Raw genomic sequence first — 23,903 nt, 5'->3', positions numbered from 1 at the left:
AAATACCTAGGAATAAACCTACCTAGGGAGACGAAAGACCTGTATGCAGAAAACTATAAGACACTGATGAAAGAAATTAAAGATGATACCAACAGATGGAGAGATATACCATGTTCTTGGATTGGAAGAATCAACATTGTGAAAATGAGTATACTACCCAAAGCAATCTACAGATTCAATGCAATCCCTATCAAATTACCAATGGCATTTTTTACGGAGCTAGAACAAATCATCTTAAAATTTGTATGGAGACACAAAAGACCCCGAATAGCCAAAGCAGTCTTGAGGCAAAAAAATGGAGCTGGAGGAATCAGACTCCCTGACTTCAGACTATACTACAAAGCTACAGTAATCAAGACAGTATGGTACTGGCACAAAAACAGAAACATAGATCAATGGAACAAGATAGAAAGCCCAGAGATTAACCCACGCACCTATGGTCAACTAATCTATGACAAAGGAGGCAAAGATATACAATGGAGAAAAGACAGTCTCTTCAATAAGTGGTGCTGGGAAAACTGGACAGCTACATGTAAAAGAATGAAATTAGAATACTCCCTAACACCATACACAAAAATAAACTCAAAATGGATTAGAGACCTAAATATAAGACTGGACACTATAAAACTCTTAGAGGAAAACATAGGAAGAACACTCTTTGACATAAATCACAGCAAGATCTTTTTTGATCCACCTCCTAGAGTAATGGAAATAAAAACAAAAATAAACAAATGGGACCTAATGAAACTTCAAAGCTTTTGCACAGCAAAGGAAACCATAAACAAGACGAAAAGACAACCCTCAGAATGGGAGAAAATATTTGCAAATGAATCAACGGACAAAGGATTAATCTCCAAAATATATAAACAGCTCATTCAGCTCAATATCAAAGAAACAAACACCCCAATCCAAAAATGGGCAGAAGACCTAAATAGACATTTCTCCAAAGAAGACATACAGATGGCCACGAAGCACATGAAAAGATGCTCAACATCACTAATTATTAGAGAAATGCAAATCAAAACTACAATGAGGTATCACCTCACTCCTGTTAGAATGGGCATCATCAGAAAATCTACAAACAACAAATGCTGGAGAGGGTGTGGAGAAAAGGGAACCCTCTTGCACTGTTGGTGGGAATGTAAATTGATACAGCCACTATGGAGAACAATATGGAGGTTCCTTAAAAAACTAAAAATAGAATTACCATATGACCCAGCAATCCCACTACTGGGCATATACCCAGAGAAAACCGTAATTCAAAAAGACACATGCACCCGAATGTTCATTGCAGCACTATTTACAATAGCCAGGTCATGGAAGCAACCTACATGCCCATCAACAGACGAATGGATAAAGAAGTTGTGGTACATATATACAATGGAATATTACTCAGCCATAAAAAGGAACGAAATTGAGTCATTTGTTGAGACATGGATGGATCTAGAGACTGTCATACAGAGTGAAGTAAGTCAGAAAGAGAAAAACAAATATCGTATATTAATGCATGTATGCGGAACCTAGAAAAATGGTACAGATGAGCCAGTTTGCAGGGCAGAAGTTGAGACACAAATGTAGAGAATGGTCATATGGACACCAAGGGGGGAAAACTGCGGTGAGGTGGGGATGGTGGTGTGCTGAATTGGGCAATTGGGATTGACATGTATACACTGATGTGTATAAAACTGATGCCTAATAAGAACCTGCAGTATAAAAAAAACAAACAAAACAACTAATACTAAACTTTCATTGGGTTATTTGTATGGAAATATGTTAATATAAATGTTTCAGACATTACATGAAATTTCTAAAAATCTTATATTTGTATTTGTATGGAAATATGTATGGAAATATGTTAATATAAATGTTTCAGACATTACATGAAATTTCTAAAAATCTTATATTTGTATTTGTATGGAAATATGTATGGAAATATGTTAATATAAATGTTTCAGACATTACATGAAATTTCTAAAAATCTTATATGTTCTGGTATAATGTTATAAGTAATAATCCTAGTTATTACTTTAAAATGTATATCTCAGAAATAACTAATTTTCTTGTCAACTGCATTATTATGAACTTTCATCAAATCTTTAACTGTGGTCATTTTTAAGTCTTTTGTCATTTACAGACAGTTCTGGGTGTACTCTGATGATTTTGCAAATATGTTCCTATAAAAGGGTTTCATCTTCAAGAAATTCATGGAAAAGACTCTGACAAGTACAGGTTTCTGGTAACTGACTGTACTGCTGAACTGAATGAATAAGCATTTTCAGAACTCTAATGAAAAACTGATGAACTCATAAAAGTGCTAACAAAAGATCAAGATGAAAAAAAAAATTAATTACATGGGACTGAGTGAACTGATGAGGATGAGTATAATTTTTGTGACTTTCTGTCTGAATTTAAAAAAAAAAAAAAAAAAATCCCACAAGGACTCAGAGGCAAAGAATATACAAATCAATTTTCACTGCAAAGTAAAGGAGCTGTTACAGTGGAGGATTACTGGACTGAATGTCAATATTATGACATAGTATGAGTGTGTTTCATGTTTGGTAATTGCAATCATTGTTGCTTTTGTTGTGGTCATCCATGTACAATGCTTGGTGTCAGTCTATTTATGTCTTGTAAAAATAAAATACAGTGTGTGTGTGTGTGTGTGAATAAAAAAAAAAAAAAATTAAAAAAAAAAAAAAAAAAAAAAAAAAAAGATCTCTTTCATTATTCCTTTCAAATCAAATAAAGGGTTTCCCAAATCACTCAGGCAACTTTTAGAATAGCTCAGCTGACATATTTAGATTCTTATGGAGGACAAAGCAGAACATGAGCTACATAAACTGAGTTAGGATTACTTATCTATTCCATACACTTTACCTTCCATCTGTTAAAGTGATTCTTCGATGCCAGCCACTAAATATTAATTCAGGAACTATGAATCTTACACACACAAATCAAGTGATTTTCCCTTTCAGGTATAAAATGATTATTAAATGTCTTAATATAAAAAAATAAGTTCAGTATGTTCACTCAAAATATCTTCACAGAGCCACATACAAATTGAACTTAACTTACCACTTTTTTAAAATCATCTTCTGCTTCATCAAGTTTTCCTTGTTTGAGTAACAAGTGACCTCTCTGTAATCTTGCCTAGAAAAACAAAAAAAAGAGTATACTGAGTACTATGCATTTCTAAATTTTCTTTAAACACAAAGAATAAAACTAAATAAGCTAATGAAATATTAATGAAATATTAATTTTTCCTATGCCCATTTGACTTCACAGTCTGAGAATAATTCCTGGAACCAATGAATGTGTATAAATTTTGTTAAAGTATGCTTCCTTTAAATATACTTTTTACTATATCAAAAAAAAAAAAATGAAAACATGTGTCCTCACAAAATCTTGGACATGAATGTTCATAGCAATAGCCAAAAAGTAGAAACAACCCAAACTCCCATCAACTAATAAATCAATAAGCAAATGTGATATGGCCATACAATGGAATATCATTCAGCCATAAAAAGGAATGAACTACTGACACATACTACAATATGGATGAAACTTGAAAACATTATGCTAAGTGAAAGAAGTCAGACTGAAAAGGCAACATATTGTATGATTTCGTTTACATGAAATATCCAAGTCAGACAAATCCATAGAGACAGAAGGTGCCAGGGGCTCGGACAGAAATGGGAGGTGACTCCTAATGGGTACAGGGTTTCTTTGGGGGGGGTGATAAAAATGCTCGGGAACTAGATAATGACAATGCTTGCAGAACCTTGTGAATATACTAAAAACTGCTGAATTGCACACTTTAAAAAAGGGTAAGGGGACTTCCCTAGTGGCGCAGTGGACAAGATTCCGTGCTCCCAATGCAGGGGGCCCGGATTCGATCCCTGGTCGGGGAACTAGATCCCACATGCATGCCGCAACTAAGAGTTAACATGCCGCAACTAAGGAGCCCACCTGCCGCAACCAAGGAGCCCGCCTGCCGCAACTAAGGAACCCACGTGCCCCAACTAAGGAGGCGGTGAGCCGCAATTAAGACCTGATGCAACCAAATAAATATTAAAAAATGGTCACATTCTTTAAAAAAAAAAAAGGGTGAATTTGATGATATGTGAGTTATATCTCACTTAAAAAGTACTTTAAGCCATCATAATAACTTTTTACCACTATAATAAAGTTGTTATAATTTGGGACTTTACCAATCAAAGCTCTGGAAATAGTTTTGTTTTTTTTTTTTAAATTAACTCTTAATGCACATATTTACTCCACTAGAACCAGAATAACTATGCCTCTTCCTTTTAACATCCATCAATCATCTCTGATATTCCTCTTCTAATGCTCATAATCCCATCTCTTCCAAGAATACCAACTCTCTGATGATCAATGTCTACCATAAGACACAAACCACACCAATATTCTACTAAAACTTATATATTACTTTTACAGTACTTAAAAATTTCCCTAATCCTCTATAAAATGCATCAACACACATAAAAAGCAAGATTAAAGCCACTTCGACTAGCTAATAAGTACTATAATACTAGGAAAATGAGCTACTTAACCTCTGTGGAAGGTTATGCTTAGCTGGGTAAAGTAATAAAGAAAAATTTGACACTTGTGAATCCCATCTTAAAATAATAGTAATATTTCAAACCAAATATTCACCCATATCTAATCAATCATCTCTAATACTTTCTGGATTATGGCAGGACATAAACAATAAGTAAATTACCAAATTAATTTTGAAACAATATAATTGGGTCCTATTATTTTAAGCTATTACAGTGACCTGCCAATTGTCAAGATATCCTATTAGACCATAAATTCCTCCACTTCTGAAGCGTTGAGTGTTGGTTCAGGGCAGGACTCTTGTCTAATTCAGCACCGTATTCTCATCACAAACCACTGCTTAATTAAGCTACCCCCTCTTCTTTATTCTTCCCACTACAGCCTTAATTGAAACTGTCATCAGTCACCTGACAGCCTCTTAGTTCAACAGTCTCTTAATCAGCTCATTTCTCAGCCTCACATCTTGCCCTACACTCCATCCTCCACACAGATATCTTTCTAAACCACAAAGCTAACATCACTACCAAGCTTCTAAAAATCACCTAATGTACCCACTCCACTGTGCCTCCTTCACACAGGCCTTTGATTCCAGGGACTGAGTTGCTCTTGTTGCCCAGTCCACTACATCAGAGTGGCTTTCTACAACCTCCAGCTATGCCTAGCATGCCAGTCTTCACCTTAAGAAACAAATCACCTCTTCCGAGTTTCCTTAAATTTTCCTTTAAAGAAAATTTAGATGAACTTACTGCAGTGAAATCCATCTTCAATTCAATCACTTTAGTTAAATCGGGAAGTGCTGCTTTTGATTTGCCCATAGCTAAGAAGACAGTAGCTCTCCGATAATAAGCAATATAGTTATCAGGGTCACCATCTGAAAATTAAAATAATAAATATTAACTATCAGTACTTTATTCAAAAAACCAAGCCATCTGAACAGTATTAGAGTTTGCAATTCTACTAGGAAAGGCATTAAGAAAAGAATTTCTTCATCAATATGGGGTCATTTTGCCTAGCAAGATCACTGCAAATAAATCCAGAACAGGGGCTCAGCAAACTGTAGCCTCTGAGCCAAAAGCAACCCACAGACTTCAAGTTAAGAATATTTTTTACACTTTTAAAGAGTTGTCAAAAAAATAGCAAAATATGCAACAGACATTACACAGCTGCAAAGACTAAAACATTTATTATCTGGTCCCTTAGGGAAAAAGTTTGCCTACCTTTGGTCTAGAATATTAACTATATTCAACTCTTAACTTTTATAAGTATCCAATTCTGTTTGCAGTTCTGTTTGTCTTTGTTGAAATTTTCTTAAGTGAAATTCTGATTGAGAATATGGACTTTGCACTTACAGAATTTTAGAAAATTACAGACTTCCATTTAAACTGATATATTGAATGTGCAACTGCTCTCTCCCGAACTCCAACTAAAACGGCAGTGAAGAAATAAAGGTGCAGACCATGGGACAAAGGAGAATGGAAAAGAGAGTGAGACCAGAGAGTAAGGCTGGAGTCGTTAACAATATCTGAAGGAAGGAAAGCAGACAGAGGAGTTAGGTGCTTGAACTAACTCTACTCTGCTCAGCACCTACAAAATGGGGGAAGGAGTAAATTCAATTAGAAGTAAACCTCATGCTGCCAAACAATCCTTCTAAAAAGCAATATATACATATATTTTTTTTTCTTAAAAATGATCTTGACCAAATCCAGTCATGTACCTTAAAAAAATAAATATTTATGCACACAGATATTCATTACCATAAGATTTACAACTAAAATTCCCTACAAGTTCTATCCCTGAAGGTCTTATCATTTGCAAAACATTACAATATGGGAACCTATATGGCAGGATAGTATATAATCATTCAAAATTATGATTTTAAGGAGTTGTTAATGGCATTGAAAACTACCTGAAGTACTGCTGGGGGGAGATAAGGCAGGAAGGGAAAATAGGCTATAAAACCATATATGAAAGAAGATACACAAATGGCCAATAAGCACATGAAAAGATGCTCAACATCACTAATCATTAGGAAAATGCAAATCAAAACCACATTGAGATACCACTTCATACCCATTAGGATAAGAAAGAAAGGGGAGAAAAAGACAGAAAGGGAGAATGAAAGCAAAGAAGGAAAGAAAGAAAGAAAGAAAGAAAGAGAAAAAGAAAAGGAAAAGAAAGGGAAAGAAGAAGGAGAATGGGAGATAGAAAGAAAAGCAGGAAGGAAGGGAGGGAGGGAGGGAGGGAGGATTAGTAAGAGCGTGGAGAAACTGGAGCCCGTGTGCACTGCTGGAGGGAATGTAAACTGGTGTGGCTGCTGTGAAACACAATACGGAGGTTCCTTACACACTGAACACAGAATCACCCTATGAACCACCAATTCTACTTCTGAGTACACATAATCCAAAAGAAATGAAAGCTGACTGCCAAGACATGGAAGCAACCTAAGTGTCCATCAGCAGATGAATGCATAAAGAAGATGTCCTGTATATATATATATACAATGGGATATTAGCCATAAAAATGAATGAAATTTTGCCATTTATAGCAACATGGATGGACTTGGAGGGCATTATGTAAGTGTAATAAGTCAGACGGAAAACGACAAATACTGTATGATATCACTTATATGTGAGATCTAAAAACTACAACAAACTAGTGAATATAACAAAAAAAAGAAGCAGACTCACAGATATAGGGAATGAGCTGGTGGTTACCAGTGGGGGGAGGGAAAAGGGGAGGGGCAATATAGGGATAGGGGATTAAGAGGCACAAAATATTAGGTATAAGTTACAAGGATATATTGTACAATATGAGGAATATAGCCAATATTTTATAACTATAAATGAAGTATAACCTTTAAAAAAAAAAGAATTGAAAGCTGACATTTGTACACCCATATTCACAGTGACATTATTCACAATAGCCCAAAGGTGGAAACAACCTAAATGTCCATCGGTGGATGAGTGGATAAATAAAATGTGGTATATACATACAATGGAATATTATTCAGCCTTAAAAAAGGAATGGAATTCTCATAAATGCTACATTACAGATGAACCCTGAAGACATTATCCTAAGTGAAATAAGCCAGACACAAAAAGACAAATATTGTACAATTCTACTTCTATGAGGTACCTGGAGTAGTCAAATTTATAGAGACAGAAATTAGAATGGTGGTTGCCAAGGAAGGACTGAGAAGAGACAGGGATCAGAAATGGGGAACAACTGTTTAATGGGTATAGAGCTTCAGTCTGGGATGATGAAAAAGTTCTGGAGATGGATGGTGGTAATGGTTGCACAACAATGTGAATGCACTTAATGCCACTGAACTACGTGCTTAAAAATGGTTAAAATGGGTGCTTCCCTGGTGGCGCAGTGGTTGGGAGTCTGCCTGCTAATGCAGGGGACACGGGTTCGAGCCCTGGTCTGGGAAGATCCCACATGCCACGGAGCAGCTAGGCCCGTGAGCCACAACTACTGAGCCTGCGCGTCTGGAGCCTATGCTCCGCAACAAGAGAGGCCGCGATAGTGAGAGGCCCGTGCACCGCGATGAAGAGTGGCCTCCACTTGCCACAACTAGAGAAAGCCCTCACACAGAAACGAAGACCCAACACAGCCAAAAATAAAAATAAAATTAATTAATTAAAAAAAAAAAGCATCAGCCTCAAATCCAACCCATTCCTTTCTCAAAAAAAAAAAAAAAAAAGGTTAAAATGGTAAATTTTGTTATGTATATTTTACTACAATAAAAAAAAGTAAAAGAATGAGGCAGTCAGGGGAAAAAAAGGACTATTTTTGAAAAAATAAGAGAATTGGGCATTTTAACAATATAAGACTTCTTCTCCTTAAATCTAAAACAAAAACAAAAAATCTATATATGTTCCCAGCTAAGCATCACTGAACTTTCTTCCCTGATCAATTTCCCTTGGAAGGTAAGGAAAAAAGAGCAAAGTCAGTAGCCTTTGCTACTGACTTTGTGGGAAATACAGGTTATTTCCCACAAAAATTGTAATTAGCTTGAAGAAAGAGTAAGAAACAGAGAAACTATATTTACAGCATACCAGCCATATATAATATTTTTGGTTCAGTTCATATTTGATTTAGAATGTGCAATAAATGTAAAATATATGGCACTTGGTCAGCATAACCGGCCATAAGAATGATCTGACATCTAAGAATTAATGAAACTTACAGTGACTGCGTCTGAAAGCAGAAGGAAATTCACTTCAGGTCAACAGTAGTTACGTGGGCAGAGATTGGATTTTCTTCTTTATATAGTTCATATACATATTCCAAAATGTTTCACAATGAACATGGATTACTTTTATATTCATTAATTTTAAAAAAGTTACCCACTCCTAGGCATGTATCCGGAGAAAAACATGGTTCAAAAGGATACATGCACCCCAACGTTCATTGCAGCGCTGTTTACAATAGCCAAGATGTGGAAGCAACCTAAATGTCCATCGACAGATGAATGGATAAAGAAGATGTGGTACATATATACAATGGTATATTTCTCAGCCATTAAAAAGGATGAAATAATGCCATTTGCAGCAACATGGATGGACCTAGAGATTATCATACTAAGTGAAGTTAAGTCAGAGAGAGAAAGACAAATATATGATATTGCTTATACAAAGAATCTAAAAAAAAAAAAAAAGAACACAAATGAACTTATTTACAAAACAGAAAGAGACTCACAGTCTTAGAGAACAAACTTATGGTTACCAGGGGGGAGGAGTGGGGTGGGAGGGGGAGGGATAGATTGGGATTGACATGTACACACTGCTATATTTAAAATAGATAACCAACAAGGACCTACTGTATAGCACAGGGAATTCTGCTCAATATTCTGTAATAACCTAAACGGGAAAAGAATTTGAAAAAGAAGAGATACATGTATATGTATAACTGAATCACCCTGCTGTACACCTTAAACTAACACAATATTGTTAATCAATTATACTCCAATATAAAATAAAAATTAAAAAAAAGAAAAAAAAAGTTAAGTTCTCCATGACTTATTTACACTAATTGAAAAATAAGAAATACTAGAAACAACATGATTTAAGGCCTAGAGTTTACACCACACATCTTCATATGTCCAAATCCTACTCCATCTCTGAGGCACAGCTCAAACGACTTGATTACACATATGGAAAATAAACCTTCCATTACTTCGGTTTCCATAACACTCTATAATATATATCTCCCACAGCACCTAACACTTATCACTACCTCCTGATATCAATTATTTATATGCTTACCTCACTCTAGAAAAAAATACATTCCTTGAGTGAATTCATTTTTCATGTCTCTATAGCACCTTGTAATCAAATGAAAGGAAATGGAAACAAATTCCTGATAACTCCAACAAGGGACACTCCCACGTCCACTCAACACGGAGACCTGCCAGGAATAAGCCAGGGACGCAGAGAAGTCAGCACGGGCATGGCACTCAAAGAGACGTGCCTCACCGGGACACTCAGATCATCTCCCCCACGAGATGAGCAATAGCATTTTCAAAAACAGGTGTTGCTTATTTTGAATACAGTATGACCCTCTTTCAAGAAAAGAAGAATGCTTATTGCTGGCTTTGGGCATTTTATCAAGAAGGCACCTTCAGCAAAAACTGCAATGGACTTCTATTTGGAAAAAACCTGACCATTTCAGCCTATGTAGAAAAACCTCCAAAGATTAAGTATGACAAAGCTTTTTATTAAGTATTTGATTATACATACATAAAAAATGTCTATATAAAGTATTTCTGGGGCACTCACTTTCACTTATTTTACTATTCAGTTTTTAGGTATTTTTAAGATATGAAATGGGATTGGAACCCCAACTTATAACACTGAACTTATAAAAATAAGCAATCAGATGTCAATGGTTCAACCTATGAATCAAGAATCAATGTGCTTAGTGGTATGGGGTCACTTGAATGGCAAATATCAAAACAGCCTTCCCTGGCTCTTCATCTTAAAATACCATCAGTTCCCAGAACTAGTGTCCATTCCTATATCATTATACAGGAAGTAGCAACTGAACAAGAATTGGTTTAAGAAACTCATGCTTAGTTTCTCACAATACAAGATTTGATAACCTTGAAAATAATCACTTTTCCTATTATCCATCCAAATATGATACAGTTTATTATTTAAATTATATGCAAGCCTACATCTGCAAACACTAGACTTCGTTTGAAAACATGTCAGTCAAATTGTTATACTAGTTATTCAAAATTTGAATATGAGAAATGAATTTAAGGTGTAATCCTAAAACTATCAAACAATTCAAATGTGAGAAAATTAGCCCTAATAAAGAAAATACAACTACAATCTGGAGAAAAACATCAGAAAGCAAATTACGAATGATTCTGTAAATGGTGGCAGCGGGGTGAACACCACCCCTGCAGAGGTACAGAAAACTTTTCATTCTGCTCCCAGCGAACCCAACTCTACCCCTTCATTCATTCAAACTTTTACTGAGCACCACCAGAGACTAAAATAATAATAGTAATAACAATAATAAGATAGTACTTATCCTTAAGAAGTTCACAATCTTCTGAACTGGAATGTGACCTTTGAAGGTCACTAGAATACTCTGAGTCCTTTTGTGTAAATGTGAATAGTAATGTCCATCCCCATTTCACAAGTAAAGTTCAAATGCGATGAGGAAGCACCACGATATGTTTAAGTACCAAATGAATGAAGCCATGGATTTTTTTTTGACTTAGCCAGATTATGTTAAGTGTGATACCGGTTATCTTACCAAGCAATTGGAGAAACCTATCATTTCATTCATGCCCACCATTTAATCCACCACTTTAGACATTCATTCATGCCAGATACACCTAAGACATTCTGTAAGGTCTACCAAAGAAATGTTTCAGACCCTAGGACTCTTTATCCCCATAAGACCATGCTGTAGAAATGAGAGGCAGGGCATCCTCACACCTGCACTGTGGTTTTCTCTGATGATAAAATCTCTAAACAAAACCTGTGTCTGACTACGTCATAATAGTGAAATAGATGCAACTGTTTCAGAAGACTATTTAGAAAGTGATACCAACACTCTTCATTAAATCACACTGTTTCCAACAGATCAAGAGTATTTAAGTTCCAAATCTTAAAACTCCTGCCAAAAAATATTTATACACCAGATGCAAAGAAATTTCAAACCAAATCACCAATAGATCTGTACTACAATTATTTGTGTTGCTATTGAGTTTTAATACATAAACCTTTTATTGTGTAAAAATGTAATTATCAAACATACCATGCCTAAGTAATATTCAAAATGTAACCAAGTAATTTTTCAAAAATGAAAATGGGAAAAGGGTGTCACAGCCACAAATAATGTCAGCTATAACATTATAATAAAAAATGAGTCATTGATATGCCCAGTGCCACTAGCCAAATTCTATTACAAACTCTAACATCAATTTCTAATCACAGGAAAAGTTAAAGAGATAAAGAACATTACAAAATTCAGAAGTTGGGAAGTATAAACATTTAATGAATTTTTTACAGTCAGTTTAAAGCAATGTACTAAAATATGGGTGATTATTTTACCACAAAAAATTACTGTGCATTTTACAGTAGCACAGCTCTTTGATCTATTGCAGTATCTAGAGTAACTGCATAACTTATTACTCTAGAAGTCAGGAGACCTGGACTAATTAATTCACTGTTAGCAAGAGGCTCTCACTAACTCACTGGGTTACCTGAAGCAGTAAATATGGCCATACTAAATTGGATGTTTGGTAAATGAGACAATTGAAATAGAAGATCTACAGTTCTTTTCTGATAAACAAACATCTCATAAGAGACTCAATAGGCCATGACACCATATCACCCCATCACTACCTACTGTATACTCCCGTCAACTACAATTTAAACTCTATTTTCTATGGTTAGTTATTTTACATAAACTAAAATGATGAATATCTCAAACTACACAGGTCTTCCTCAAATTGTGGTAAGTGTACCATTTGAGAACCACTGTTACTTGCCAAATTATGATGAACAAAATGACATTGCTATTTGAATTCTGAAGGCACTAGCAGTGTCTCACTTTTTCCCTTTACTGAATTTCACAAATAAATTACCACGTTTTAGCTTTACTAATTTACGTCTTTCAGTGCAGACAATAATATATTATTGGGTATTTTTGGGGACGAGCCATCTCTAGAATTCTTGTATGGCAGTGAAGCTAACAAAAAATAGGCAGTCATTTTAAACGACGTTAACAATATGCCACAGCTCTTAACGTTCTAATTAATTCGTGAGATTAAAGAAAGCAAATAATAAAGTATAAAATAAGTAGAAGGTATATGTTTCTGCAAATATTCTCATGGTAGCAAGGAAGAATCAGTTTTTTTTTTTTAAGACATGCTTTATCTAAGACAATAACTGAAAAAATGTTAATTACCATGCTGCAGCACTGAAGACAACTCAAATCACCAGAGAAAGTGTGGACTTAGGAATGACCCGGTCACACACTATATGGTCTCCAGCGAAAAGTAACTACTGCAAATTGTGCCAATTAAGTACAACTTTCCAAGGTGAGCTAGTCACTGAAATGAAAAAACCTTCCTCTTAGAAGCTCCACATAGTTAAGAAAACCCTATTAACATATTAAATTTGTTTTTAGAAAAGTCTTAATTTTCGAAGATACAGTATTTCTATATACCTTACACGTGATTGCCCCCTATTTTCAAAGAAATCTTAATATACATTTCTCTCATCTAATCTTCACAGAAAGTCCTTTTTTGGGTGGCAGAGTGAAACTGCTGGGAATATGCAGGTCACTTCTTTAAGCCTACACTTTCTTACATAACTTGACCAATGTCACAGAATTATCAAGTGGCAAAGCCAAGATTAAAATCTAGGTTTCCTATTATTCCAGAGAGCTAGTAACATCAGTAATAAAAATCTAAGTTCAAGAAAAAGCATGAAGAAAAATATCACCAAACCAAAACCTAACTACTTTTTGCTTATACAGTAAGTTACAACAATAGGATAATTCTTCTGGTGAGCAGAACTATATCTTATTAAAAATACACTACTCATTACTCTGCAGGTTGACTTGTCACTCTTAACCATCCCAAATAAAGGTGAGTATATATAAGTAAATAAAAAAGGAATGAGGAATATCGATATCAAAAAGCTTTAGCAAAGAAGTTTATGTAGTGACTCACAAGAAAACCCTCTAAGACCTCATTCACAACCTATTTACTCTGGTCATCTCGTTTCTCACAGTCCCAACAGATTACACACTGCAAAGATAGTTGATGCTACAGACAGACACAAGTGAGCAATAAAAAGCACCAGCATAAGGGGTAGAGAGGGTCTGACCAACAATCAACAGGAGATGAACTGCAGGATCCCCCAAGGGCCTCAAAGTAACTATTATACGGATGATCTCAAATCATCAAGAAAATTAAAACTGTATTCAGTGAAATCTGCTTAAGGAGGCAGAAAAATATATACAGTCGGCCCTCTGTACCTACAGGTTCCGCAACCACAGATAGAAAATATTCGGGAAAAAATTCGCTGTGCAACTATTCACATAGCATTTGCATTACATTTACAACTATTTACATAGTATTTGCACTACATTATGTATTATAAGTAATCTAGAGATGATTTAAAGTATACGGGAGGATGTGTGTAGGTTACATGCAAATACTACACTATTTTATATAAGGGACTCGAGTATCCACAGGTTTTAGCATCCAAGGGGGCCCTGGAACCAATCCTGTGAGGATATCTAGGGATGACTATAATACACTGAGAAAAGTGTTCTGCCAAAATTATCTTGAATTTTTCTTAGTACTTAATAGTTGTAAGTCTCAATTACGTGGAAAAATCTTCTTATGTTAGATACGTATGTATTCAAATATTGTGCTTTTATTAATCTCTTTCACCCAGAACCCTGTAAATATTTTAAAATATTTTATTTAAACAATAAATAATATTTATTTTAAATGTTATCCCCAAAAAGGACTATAAATTAGAATTCACTAAGGTGGCCACTGAGTGTTTTGGTTCTGAGATACAAACCTACTGCAGCATGAAACTGAGATAAGGCATCAGCTAGCTGGCCAGCTGCAAGTAGTTTCTTGCCCAATTCAAGATGTTTGTCAACATCTGCATTCACTCCACATTCAGCACCTAAAAACAAATAAATAAATAAATAAATTAACTTTCCATGAACCAAGACTTAATTCTAAAGAATAAAATGTTAAAAATATAGTTGTCTGCCTCCGTCATTTACTTAGATGAGAAAAGTCACAGAAGCTGAAAAGCGACCTAGAGAAAGTAACAATAAAGTACAAACAGTGCTTCATTTTATAGAGTAGAAGCCACCCAAAAATATACCCATATCGACCTAGTTAGTCAAAAGAATGTACCCAGTCTACAAAATGCAAGGAAAACTGCCTAACACAGTAACTAGCTAAAATATTTATAATTTGTTGTTCAACAACAAAAGTAGAATTGCTTTGTTAAACTAGAATCTCACTTCAACGAATATTAGAGTCCACTACAATAATCAAGAACTTACTGAGCATCTACAGGGCACCAGGCACTGTTCTAGATATTTGGGATAAGTGAGCAAAACAAACAAAAACCTCTATCACTCGTGGCACCTGACATTATAGTAGCAGGAGACAGACATAAGAAAGGAGTGACTTACAGAGTAAGGTAGGTAAAAAGTAGAGCTGCGTGAGGGGGGTCAGGAGTGGCGGGGCTTTCAGTATTAAATAAGGTGGTCAAGGGCCTCATTGAGAAGCTGACATTTGAGCAAAGACCTCCTTGAAGAAAGTGAGGACTCACCAGGCAGATATCTACTAGGATAAGAGCTCGCCAAGAAGAAGGGCCAGCTAGTACAAGGGCCCTGGGTCAGGAGCATGTCAGGTATGTCGTGGAAACAGCAGGGAGGTCAGGATGGCTACCACAGAGCCAACAAGGGAGATAACAAATAAGATGAGGTCAAAGTAGTAGAGGGTCCGACTAGGTACAGCTTTGGCTTCACTCTTAGCAAAATCGGGAGCTGGTGAGGAATCGTGAGTAGAATAATACGATCCGACTGACCAGGCCAATTTTCAACCAACGTGCCGCCTCTTGGCTCTGAATTCATCCTTCAGTTCTTGACTGTAATGATGGACCAGAGCGTGTAAGCATTCTTCTATACACTGAGCACAGCGTTAGGCTTTGTCAGTAAAGGGCGCTGAAGGGACACTGCAGGAAGGACACCTCCTGGTCCCCACGGCTGCCTTTACTTTCTTCTGGCTCCTGCTGCGTGGTGTGCAGGGGGGAGTACATCCAGTGGTGCCCTGGCCTAGCCGTACACCCAGGGATCCAGCCCCTCAGCCACCTGGAGCCTTGGTCACACACCCCCTCCCAAGCAGGACGCCATGTACTCCAGGTTTCACACCCACAGCAGCACCCCAACTCCCTCCCACACCCAAGCCCACCAGCTGGGGCTCACCTACACCTGAAAAGGTGGTTTCTCGCTTCCCCAGCTACTGTGGACCAGCTCTATCCCCGGCAACTCAGCGCACTTTCCTACCAGCAACCTTAGCCTGCAACTATACTGTCTCCGATGAGGTCTGAACCCCAGCCTTGAGGAGGGGGTCCCCCTCCAAGTTGGCCCTTCTTTGCGGACTGTCTCTCAGTCCTAGACTATCCTGTAGAGTTCTCTCTACATCATTATGGTCACCGTCCTATCATAACAATTCTTTATATTCAACTTCCCCCTTTAAAATCACCTTGTGGTTTCTGTCTCCCGCAGGGACCCAGACTTTTATACACAAGTGGTACTAGGAGTGGTTCGAAGAGACAGAGCTACAAAAATGGGATTTAAGGATTGGTTTGGTCATGCCCTTGAGCTTGAGTGCAGGGCTGAGTTCCCTGTCAATGAGAAACAAGAGGTTAGTAATCTGTAGCAGGTAGTAGAATCAATTAATGAAGATATCATTTGTGGTTGACAGAAAATGAGTACTAACTGAGGCACATGCCTTGGAAACCCAAGTGGCTGCTGCACTTGACCATCATGGCAGTAATGATGGAAATAAGGACTGAGACGTGGGGTGGGTTCCTTTGAGCACACTAGAGCACTTACAGAGAGAAAATAACAAGCTCGGGGCCAACTCCTAGCTCCACTCAGTCTGAGAGATTCCATGGCAGCCTTGAAACCATCTCTCTCTCTCTTTTTTTATTTTTTTTTTTGTAGCCACAGAGCTGATTTAGCTGAAAATCAGGCACAAAATTTAATTTTGAGGGCTGTTGAATTAAAACAATAGTTGAATTCAGAGTCTCGCCAAGTTTCTCCTGTGAAATTCAGGACATGTATTAGTGAAGAATGGGATCCTCAAACTTAGAAGGGAGACGTCTGGCTGCACCTGGATGAAGCCGACCAACTTAAACCTCCCAGTCCTTCTGAGCCTCCTCCACCAGTAGAAGCAGCTTGCCTTCCACTGTCGGAGAAACCTAGCCTTCCACCGCTTCAAAGTCCTAGGACAACTACTTAGGGCAGATGCCATGAAAGGGGATGCTCACTCAGACCCACCCTAACCATTCCAGATGTCACTAGCAGGTATATACACTATGACCTAAGGAAAATAGTTTACACACCAAAAGAACTGCAAGACTTTGCTGATAAACTATCAGAAACCCATGGAACATGTGTGGGAATGGATTCTAAAGGTGTTAGATCAAGAAGAGAGGAATATAACACTGTATCTGGTCTCATTAATTGATGTGTGCCCACTTACTAGAGCAGAGCTCAGCAAACTGTTTTTGTAAATAAAATTTTACTGGAACACAGTCACGCCCCTTCATTACACATTGGCTAAGGCTGCTTTCATGCTACAATGGCAAAGTTGAGTAGTTTTGACAAAAACCATAGAGCCCACAAAACCTAGGGATGACTATGATACACTGAGAAAAGTGTTCTGTCAAAATTATCTTGAATTTTTCCTGGTACTTACAGTTGTAACTTAAGTTACATGGAAAATTCTCTTATGTTGGATACACACTCATTTGAATGTTATGCATTTATTTTATTAATCTACTTCACCCAGAATCCTGTATATATTTTTAAATATTTTATTTAAACAGTAAATAATATTTACTTTTAATGTTATCCAAAAAAAAGAACTATAAATTAGAATTCACTAAGACGGCCACTGAGTGTTTTGGTTCCAAGATACAAACCTACTGCAGCACGAAACTGAGAGAAAGCATCAGCTAGCTGTCCAGCTGCAAGTAGTTGCTTATCAAGGAAAAATGAGGTTTGCTGCTATACAACAGTGGCAAAGAGGGCTACATCTGGAACCCCGGGGATTCTCTAGGGTGTTAGTACTTCCATGCCCAATACTAAAGGTTAATTAAAAACTACAGCAACCAAAAACAGAACAGTTAAGCACTCAGACCCTTCAGGAACAAAGGTTTGGGTTACACCATCAGGTAAAGAAGCCAGAGTAGCTGAGGTTCCAGCTGAAGGCACGAGAAGTATGGAACAGGAAGTTGACAAAGGATGCCATATATATCAACTCTGACCTCATGACTAATTACAGACTCAGGACTGTAGTAGCTTTGCACATTTTCTCTTTGCTTATTTATACACGTTTATTTGTATATACAGTCAATCCTCACAATTCACAGATTCTGTATCTCAGAATTTGCCCACTCCCTAAAATTCATTTGTAACGCCCTCCAATTCATCTGTAATCCCCAAATTAATATTCAGGGCGCCTTGGCAGTCATTTGAGGACATGTGAATGTGCAGAATGGTGACACACTTGAGTCACTTGAAGTGCACGTTCCGAGCTGAAGTCAAGGTGATACTTTTTCTTCCTGTGTGAGCTCTCATGTTATAAGCAAGTGTCCTTTCTACAGTGTATTTAGTGTCGTGTTTTTTATTTTTGTGGGTTTTTTTTTTTTTTCTTTGATTTCACTGTTTAAAATGGCCCCCAAGCATAGTGCTGCCTAGTGTTACTAAGGGCAAGAGACTGTACTGTGCCTTTCAAAGAAAATATGTTTGGGGAATTCCCCGGCGGTCCAGTGGTTAGGACTCTGCGCTTCCATCGCAGGGGGAATGGGTTCGACCCCTGGTCGGGGAACTAAGATCCTGCAAGCCACGCAGAGCAGGCAAAAAACTAAAAAAAATTTTTTTAATTAAAAAAAAGAAAAGAAGTTTGTTAGATAAGCTTCATTCAGACATGAGTGATAATGCTGCTGGCCACGAGTTCAATGTTAGTCAATCAATAATATATATTAAATAAGATATTTTTAAACAGAAACACACACAAAACAAGGTTATGTTTTGATCTGCTGACAAACATGTAGTGACCTGAGGCCTTGCAGGATCCTAACCCTGAATTTCCTCCCAGGTACAATGGTTCAATATTTGCTAATTCAACGTTCATAAAGACATATGGAATATAGCTACCATAAATAAGGAGAATCAACTATACTAACCATATTTTCTCTAATTCCCATTTTTATTTTACAATATGCTGTTGGAATTAACTTTACAATTTCGTTTTTATATAACTGAATATTGAACAGGACAGTGAAGGACTAAGAGTAGTAATTAGTAATAGCCAGTAACGGACACAATGACTGTTGCAAATGTATCTTCTCAACCAGGGTACAGGTGAGAATTTCTTCGCTTATAAGAAGAGCTGTATGTATCTTGTTAGGTAGAAAATAGAGTATTTTTGTTGTTCTGAAGTTCAAATGTGTGTAGAAGGTGCATATGGACACTAAGTAGCCAAAGCATTTCTCTTTTACAGGGAACATGATGTGAAGTTTTTCAGTGTGCTAAAGGGACATTGCAGGAAAAAAAAAATCTGAAGAGTCATCACTCAGGAAGGTGGGAGAAAGGAGTGGAGGGGCAGGAGGAACCCCCTGGAGTGCTGAGTGTTCTAATCCTGATGGAAGCCGGGGTTACACCGGAGTTACATACACAGTTATCAAACCCAGCAGACTTATACTTTAGAGTGGACATTTTATTGTATATAAATTTTAATCCCCCCCAAAAACTACTGATGATATGCATGTTAAAGTATTTAGGGACCTGTGTATGGACGTTATTTTGAAAAACATTTTTTAAAAAAGGATTAATGGATGGATAGAGAAATGCCCAGATGGATATGTGTTAAAAACAAGCATACTGGACTTCCCTGGCAGTCCGGTGGTTAAGACTCTCCGCGCTCCTAATGCAGGGGGCACAGGTTCGATCCCTGGTCGGGGAACTAAGATCCCACATGCTGCACGACGCAGCCAAAAGAAAAACAAAACCAAGTATACTAATTACATTAATGGTAGAGTTTAGGTGATGGGTATAGGACTGGACAGTATAAAACTGTTTGAACTTTGCAAAATGTTTAGTAACAAAATGTTGGGAAAACATACACTACACTAAGTGTTTGGATGGGAGGAATATACACAGGGTGCTGTGAGGGCACAAGTGAAGGCGCCTAACACCTGTAGTTAAAATTAAATTTAAAATTCAACTTCTCAGTCTCACTAGTCACAGTGTAAATGCTGGATAGCTAGCGGCTAGTGTGTGGGACAGCAAGGATGATACAGAACATTTGCCACCATCACAGAAAGTTCTATGGGACAGTGCTGGGGGTGAGGAGGGGGACGCGGTCTCCCCGACGTCTTCCCTGAAACCTGACGGACAAATGGGGAGGATGGACCTGTGGGAAAAGGCTGAAGAGAGAAACCAGCACTCCAAACACAAAGAACATCATACTCAGAAGCCCAGAGCTCAAGATTAATGAGGCTTTCAGGGAACTCAAAGTCCAGGATTTCAGCCAGCTCTCCTCTCCATCATGACTTCACTGCTCTGAGTGGGTCGCTTTCACTGCTAGAGGATTCCAGTAAACAGCCAGAAGGGAAGAGGGAAACCAATAAACTCTCTGTTACAATAATCCAGGCGACATGACGCTGACCTGACCGTGGAGTAGTAGCAGTGGAAATAGAGAAGAATACACTGCTTAGAAAAATATGAGAAAGAAAAAGACGACTACCTGTCACTTATGTCAACTGTCTGGATGCAGAGGTCAAGTGAAGAAAGAGCAGGAGTCCAGGAAGACACCCAGAGCAACTATTTGGGCAACTGCCTGCTATTTCAGTCATCAAAAGCTAGCGAATTCCTGACTTCATCGAATAGAGCAAAAAGCCAAATGAAATGCACTTTACCTTACTATTTACCCTACTAAACAAAGCAGCTTGCTTTTCCTATTCCTGGTCTGCAGTTTCTGTATAGTGTTTTATTACCTTGGCTGCCTGTTGGAGCCCTCTGTACAACGGAGGAAGGGAAAAAGGGAGAGGGGGAAGGAGGAAATTGAAACTTGGTGGTCTCAAAAATTTGGAGCCCTAAAACTATAATTTAGAGATAAAATGCACCCCTTTGTTCACAGCAGCACTATTCACAACAGCCAAGACGTGGAAACAATCTACTGAATGTCCATCAAAAGATGAATGGATAAAGATGTGGTACATATATACAATAGAATACTACTCAGCCATAAAAATGAATGAGACAATGCCATTTGCAGCAACATGGATGGACCTAGAGACTATCATCATACTAAGTGAAGTCAGTCAGAAAAAGACAAATACCAGATGATATCACTTATATGTGGAATCTAAAATATGACACAAATGAACTTATTTACAAAGCAGAAACAGAGTCACAGACACAGAAAACAGACTTGTGGTTGCCAATGGGGTAAAGGGGGTGGGGGGAGGAATAGATTGGGAGTTTGGGATCAGCAGATTCAAACTATTATATATAGAATGGATAAATAAAAAGGTCCTACTGTACAGCATAGGGAACTATATTCAATATCCTGTGATAAACCCTAAAAGAATATGAAAAAGAATGTATGTATGTATATATATATATATATATATATATAGCTGAATCACTGTGCTGTACAGCAGAAATTAACACATTTTAAGTCAACTATACTTCAATAAAATAAATTAAAAAAAAAAAAAAACTCAGGGTCCTGCAGAGCCCTATTTGTTTAGGGCAACAATGTGAAAATATCTAACCTATTTAAGAGCGTGTGGGTAAAATTTGGAGAAATCAGTTGGGGGATTTCAGTAGGCTGGGAAAGTACTGTTATTTTTCCCACTTAAAATGAAGATATAGGCTCCTGCCCTGTGAAAATTCACTATGCAATATAGATTTAGAAACTCATTATATTCAGAATGTGAGGGTCACCTGTTTCCACCTATTCCATACCATATCCAAAATTATAACCTACTTTTCATAATGAAGATTATGGAAATTAACATTTCATTTAACAAATGTTACTGAAATCTATATGTAAGACTGTGGCCATAACAGTAATGAATAAGGCAGTCTCTCCCAAAAAAGCAACAAGGAGAATCCAGCAGGCTTTAGCTTTATGAGAACTCCCTAGACTGCAGGTAATCAGGGACTCTGAAGAGAGAGGCTATTTTCCAGCATTACACTGGAGTCTCTGCCACATACTGAAGTATTTACAGAATACATAATGTGAAGAATGGGATTGACTTCAAAATAATCTTGGAGAGGAAGATGAAAATATAGATGAAATAGGAGCGACCCGGTGTTGGTAATTTTTGAAGCTGGGTGACAGACGGTACACAGTGGTAAATGATACTATTTTCTCTACTTTGGTATATTTTTAAGATTTTCCAAAAACAAAATTTTTTTAATTTAAGTCCTTTCAATGAGGAGAAGACTGGCTGATAAAAACTACCCCTTACATTAAAAAAAATTTTTTTTGAAGAAAATAGTCCATGGGGACTAGAGTAAGACAGTCACCTAAGCACATGAGCCTACCTCCCAACATGCTCAAATTCTAGAAATGACAGAATTCACTTAAAAAGATAAATGCATAACCTTGCTGGAAAGAAAATTTTTTAAAAGAAGAAGAGGGCCACCTAAAAAACAGAAATTTGGGAAAAATTCTCAAAACATAAAAAGGACAGGATTAGATTGGTGGGCAAAATCATATCCAAAGACCCTCTCAGGGGAAATGTACCATGGAGGTGGCTGCAGTTCTCTGAGGGATCCAAACTCTGATACAAGGAAAAGGAAGGGGCCCTGGGGATTTCTCTGCCTCCAGACAGGCAATCAGCCTTCTCCCACAATCAGAATTCAAAGATTAGCAATGAGCAATTCTGAAAAATAAATATAATCATAAAATCAATCCATAAGAAACTAACACCAAATAAGAAAATTAAGGAACCAAACTTAGTGGAGCAAAAAAAAAAAAAAAAATCTAAAAATGAATACAATTGACATTCTTACAGATCCACAGGATGCCACACACATTAAAAAAAAAGACCAAATGTCTATGCACTGACTAATCTAGCAGTAGGGATGCAGTGGAGAAAAAGATGGAGAAACAAGATCATTTCTGCCAGAGAGAAGGAAGAGGAGTACTTAATATAGTACTTAATATAGTCAAGTAAGTCCTCCCTGAGAAGATGTTTGAGTTACAGCATAAAAGGCGGGAGAGCAGTCCTGAATGACAAGAAACCTCCAGCATGCCAGAATATGACCAGGCAAGGAGCAGAAAATAGGCTCAAAGGGCTTGGGTAGGACCAAGCTCAACTTTAAGGAATCAAAAGGAGGCTCCCAGCGTGGTAAGGAGGACAGAGGATTCGGGCAATGCAGATCACACTGGGCCTTGCAGGCTACGGTAAGAAATCTGGGTTTTATTCTAAGAGCAGAGGGAAGTCATTAGATAGGTTTTTAGCAAGGAACTGACTATCTGATTTACATTTTAAAAAGATCACTTTGGCTTCGGTGTGGAAAACAGATTAGAGGCAGGCAAGAATGGAAAGGACTGTGGTGGTGTGAACCAAGGATAGCAAGTTGCATTACAGTAAATATACTCAGATTTCATTTATGCTTTAAAAAGAAGATATAGTAAGTATTTCTGTACTGTTTAATTTTTTCTAGTAAGAATGTATTCGTGCGCTTAAAAAGTAAACTGAGGAATGTGTTTTGTTAACAATGTACTGATTAAATAATCACTTGCAATTGAAAACTTTTAGAGAATATTTTGTTAACACCAGAGACATATTTTATAACTAAGCAGCCAATTAAGTCAGGAAAGAAGAGCAAAATAACTCTGCCTTAAATGTTTTCGTCAAACTGTAGTTCAAAGGTATAGCATAATCAGACACTGCGGGGAATATAGATGATACAGACTCTAAAATTTTAAAGTCCTTATCTTTCATAAATACTAAAATATTTATGAATGAAATGATATCATGTGAAATGTTCCA

The 23,903-nt window shown here is 37.2% G+C and overlaps 1 protein-coding gene across 1 annotated transcript in view; it reads right to left on the bottom strand.

The window, feature by feature from the left end:
• DNAJC3 (DnaJ heat shock protein family (Hsp40) member C3) overlaps nucleotides 1-23,903 on the bottom strand; it is a 91,831-nt gene that overhangs the window by 57,556 nt on the left and 10,372 nt on the right. Inside the window, exons 2-4 of the mRNA XM_036831484.1 lie at nucleotides 14,652-14,762; nucleotides 5,328-5,452; nucleotides 3,076-3,150 (exon numbers count right to left, since the gene is read on the bottom strand). Of these exons, the coding sequence (XP_036687379.1) occupies nucleotides 3,076-3,150; nucleotides 5,328-5,452; nucleotides 14,652-14,762 (311 nt within the window). The remainder of the gene's footprint in view (nucleotides 1-3,075; nucleotides 3,151-5,327; nucleotides 5,453-14,651; nucleotides 14,763-23,903) is intronic.

The sequence above is a fragment of the Balaenoptera musculus genome, chromosome 18, assembly GCF_009873245.2.
Source record: "Balaenoptera musculus isolate JJ_BM4_2016_0621 chromosome 18, mBalMus1.pri.v3, whole genome shotgun sequence".
Classification (NCBI taxonomy): domain Eukaryota; kingdom Metazoa; phylum Chordata; class Mammalia; order Artiodactyla; family Balaenopteridae; genus Balaenoptera; species Balaenoptera musculus.
The sequence above is the reverse complement of the archived record's forward strand: the minus strand, read 5'-3'. Positions and strand labels throughout refer to the sequence as shown.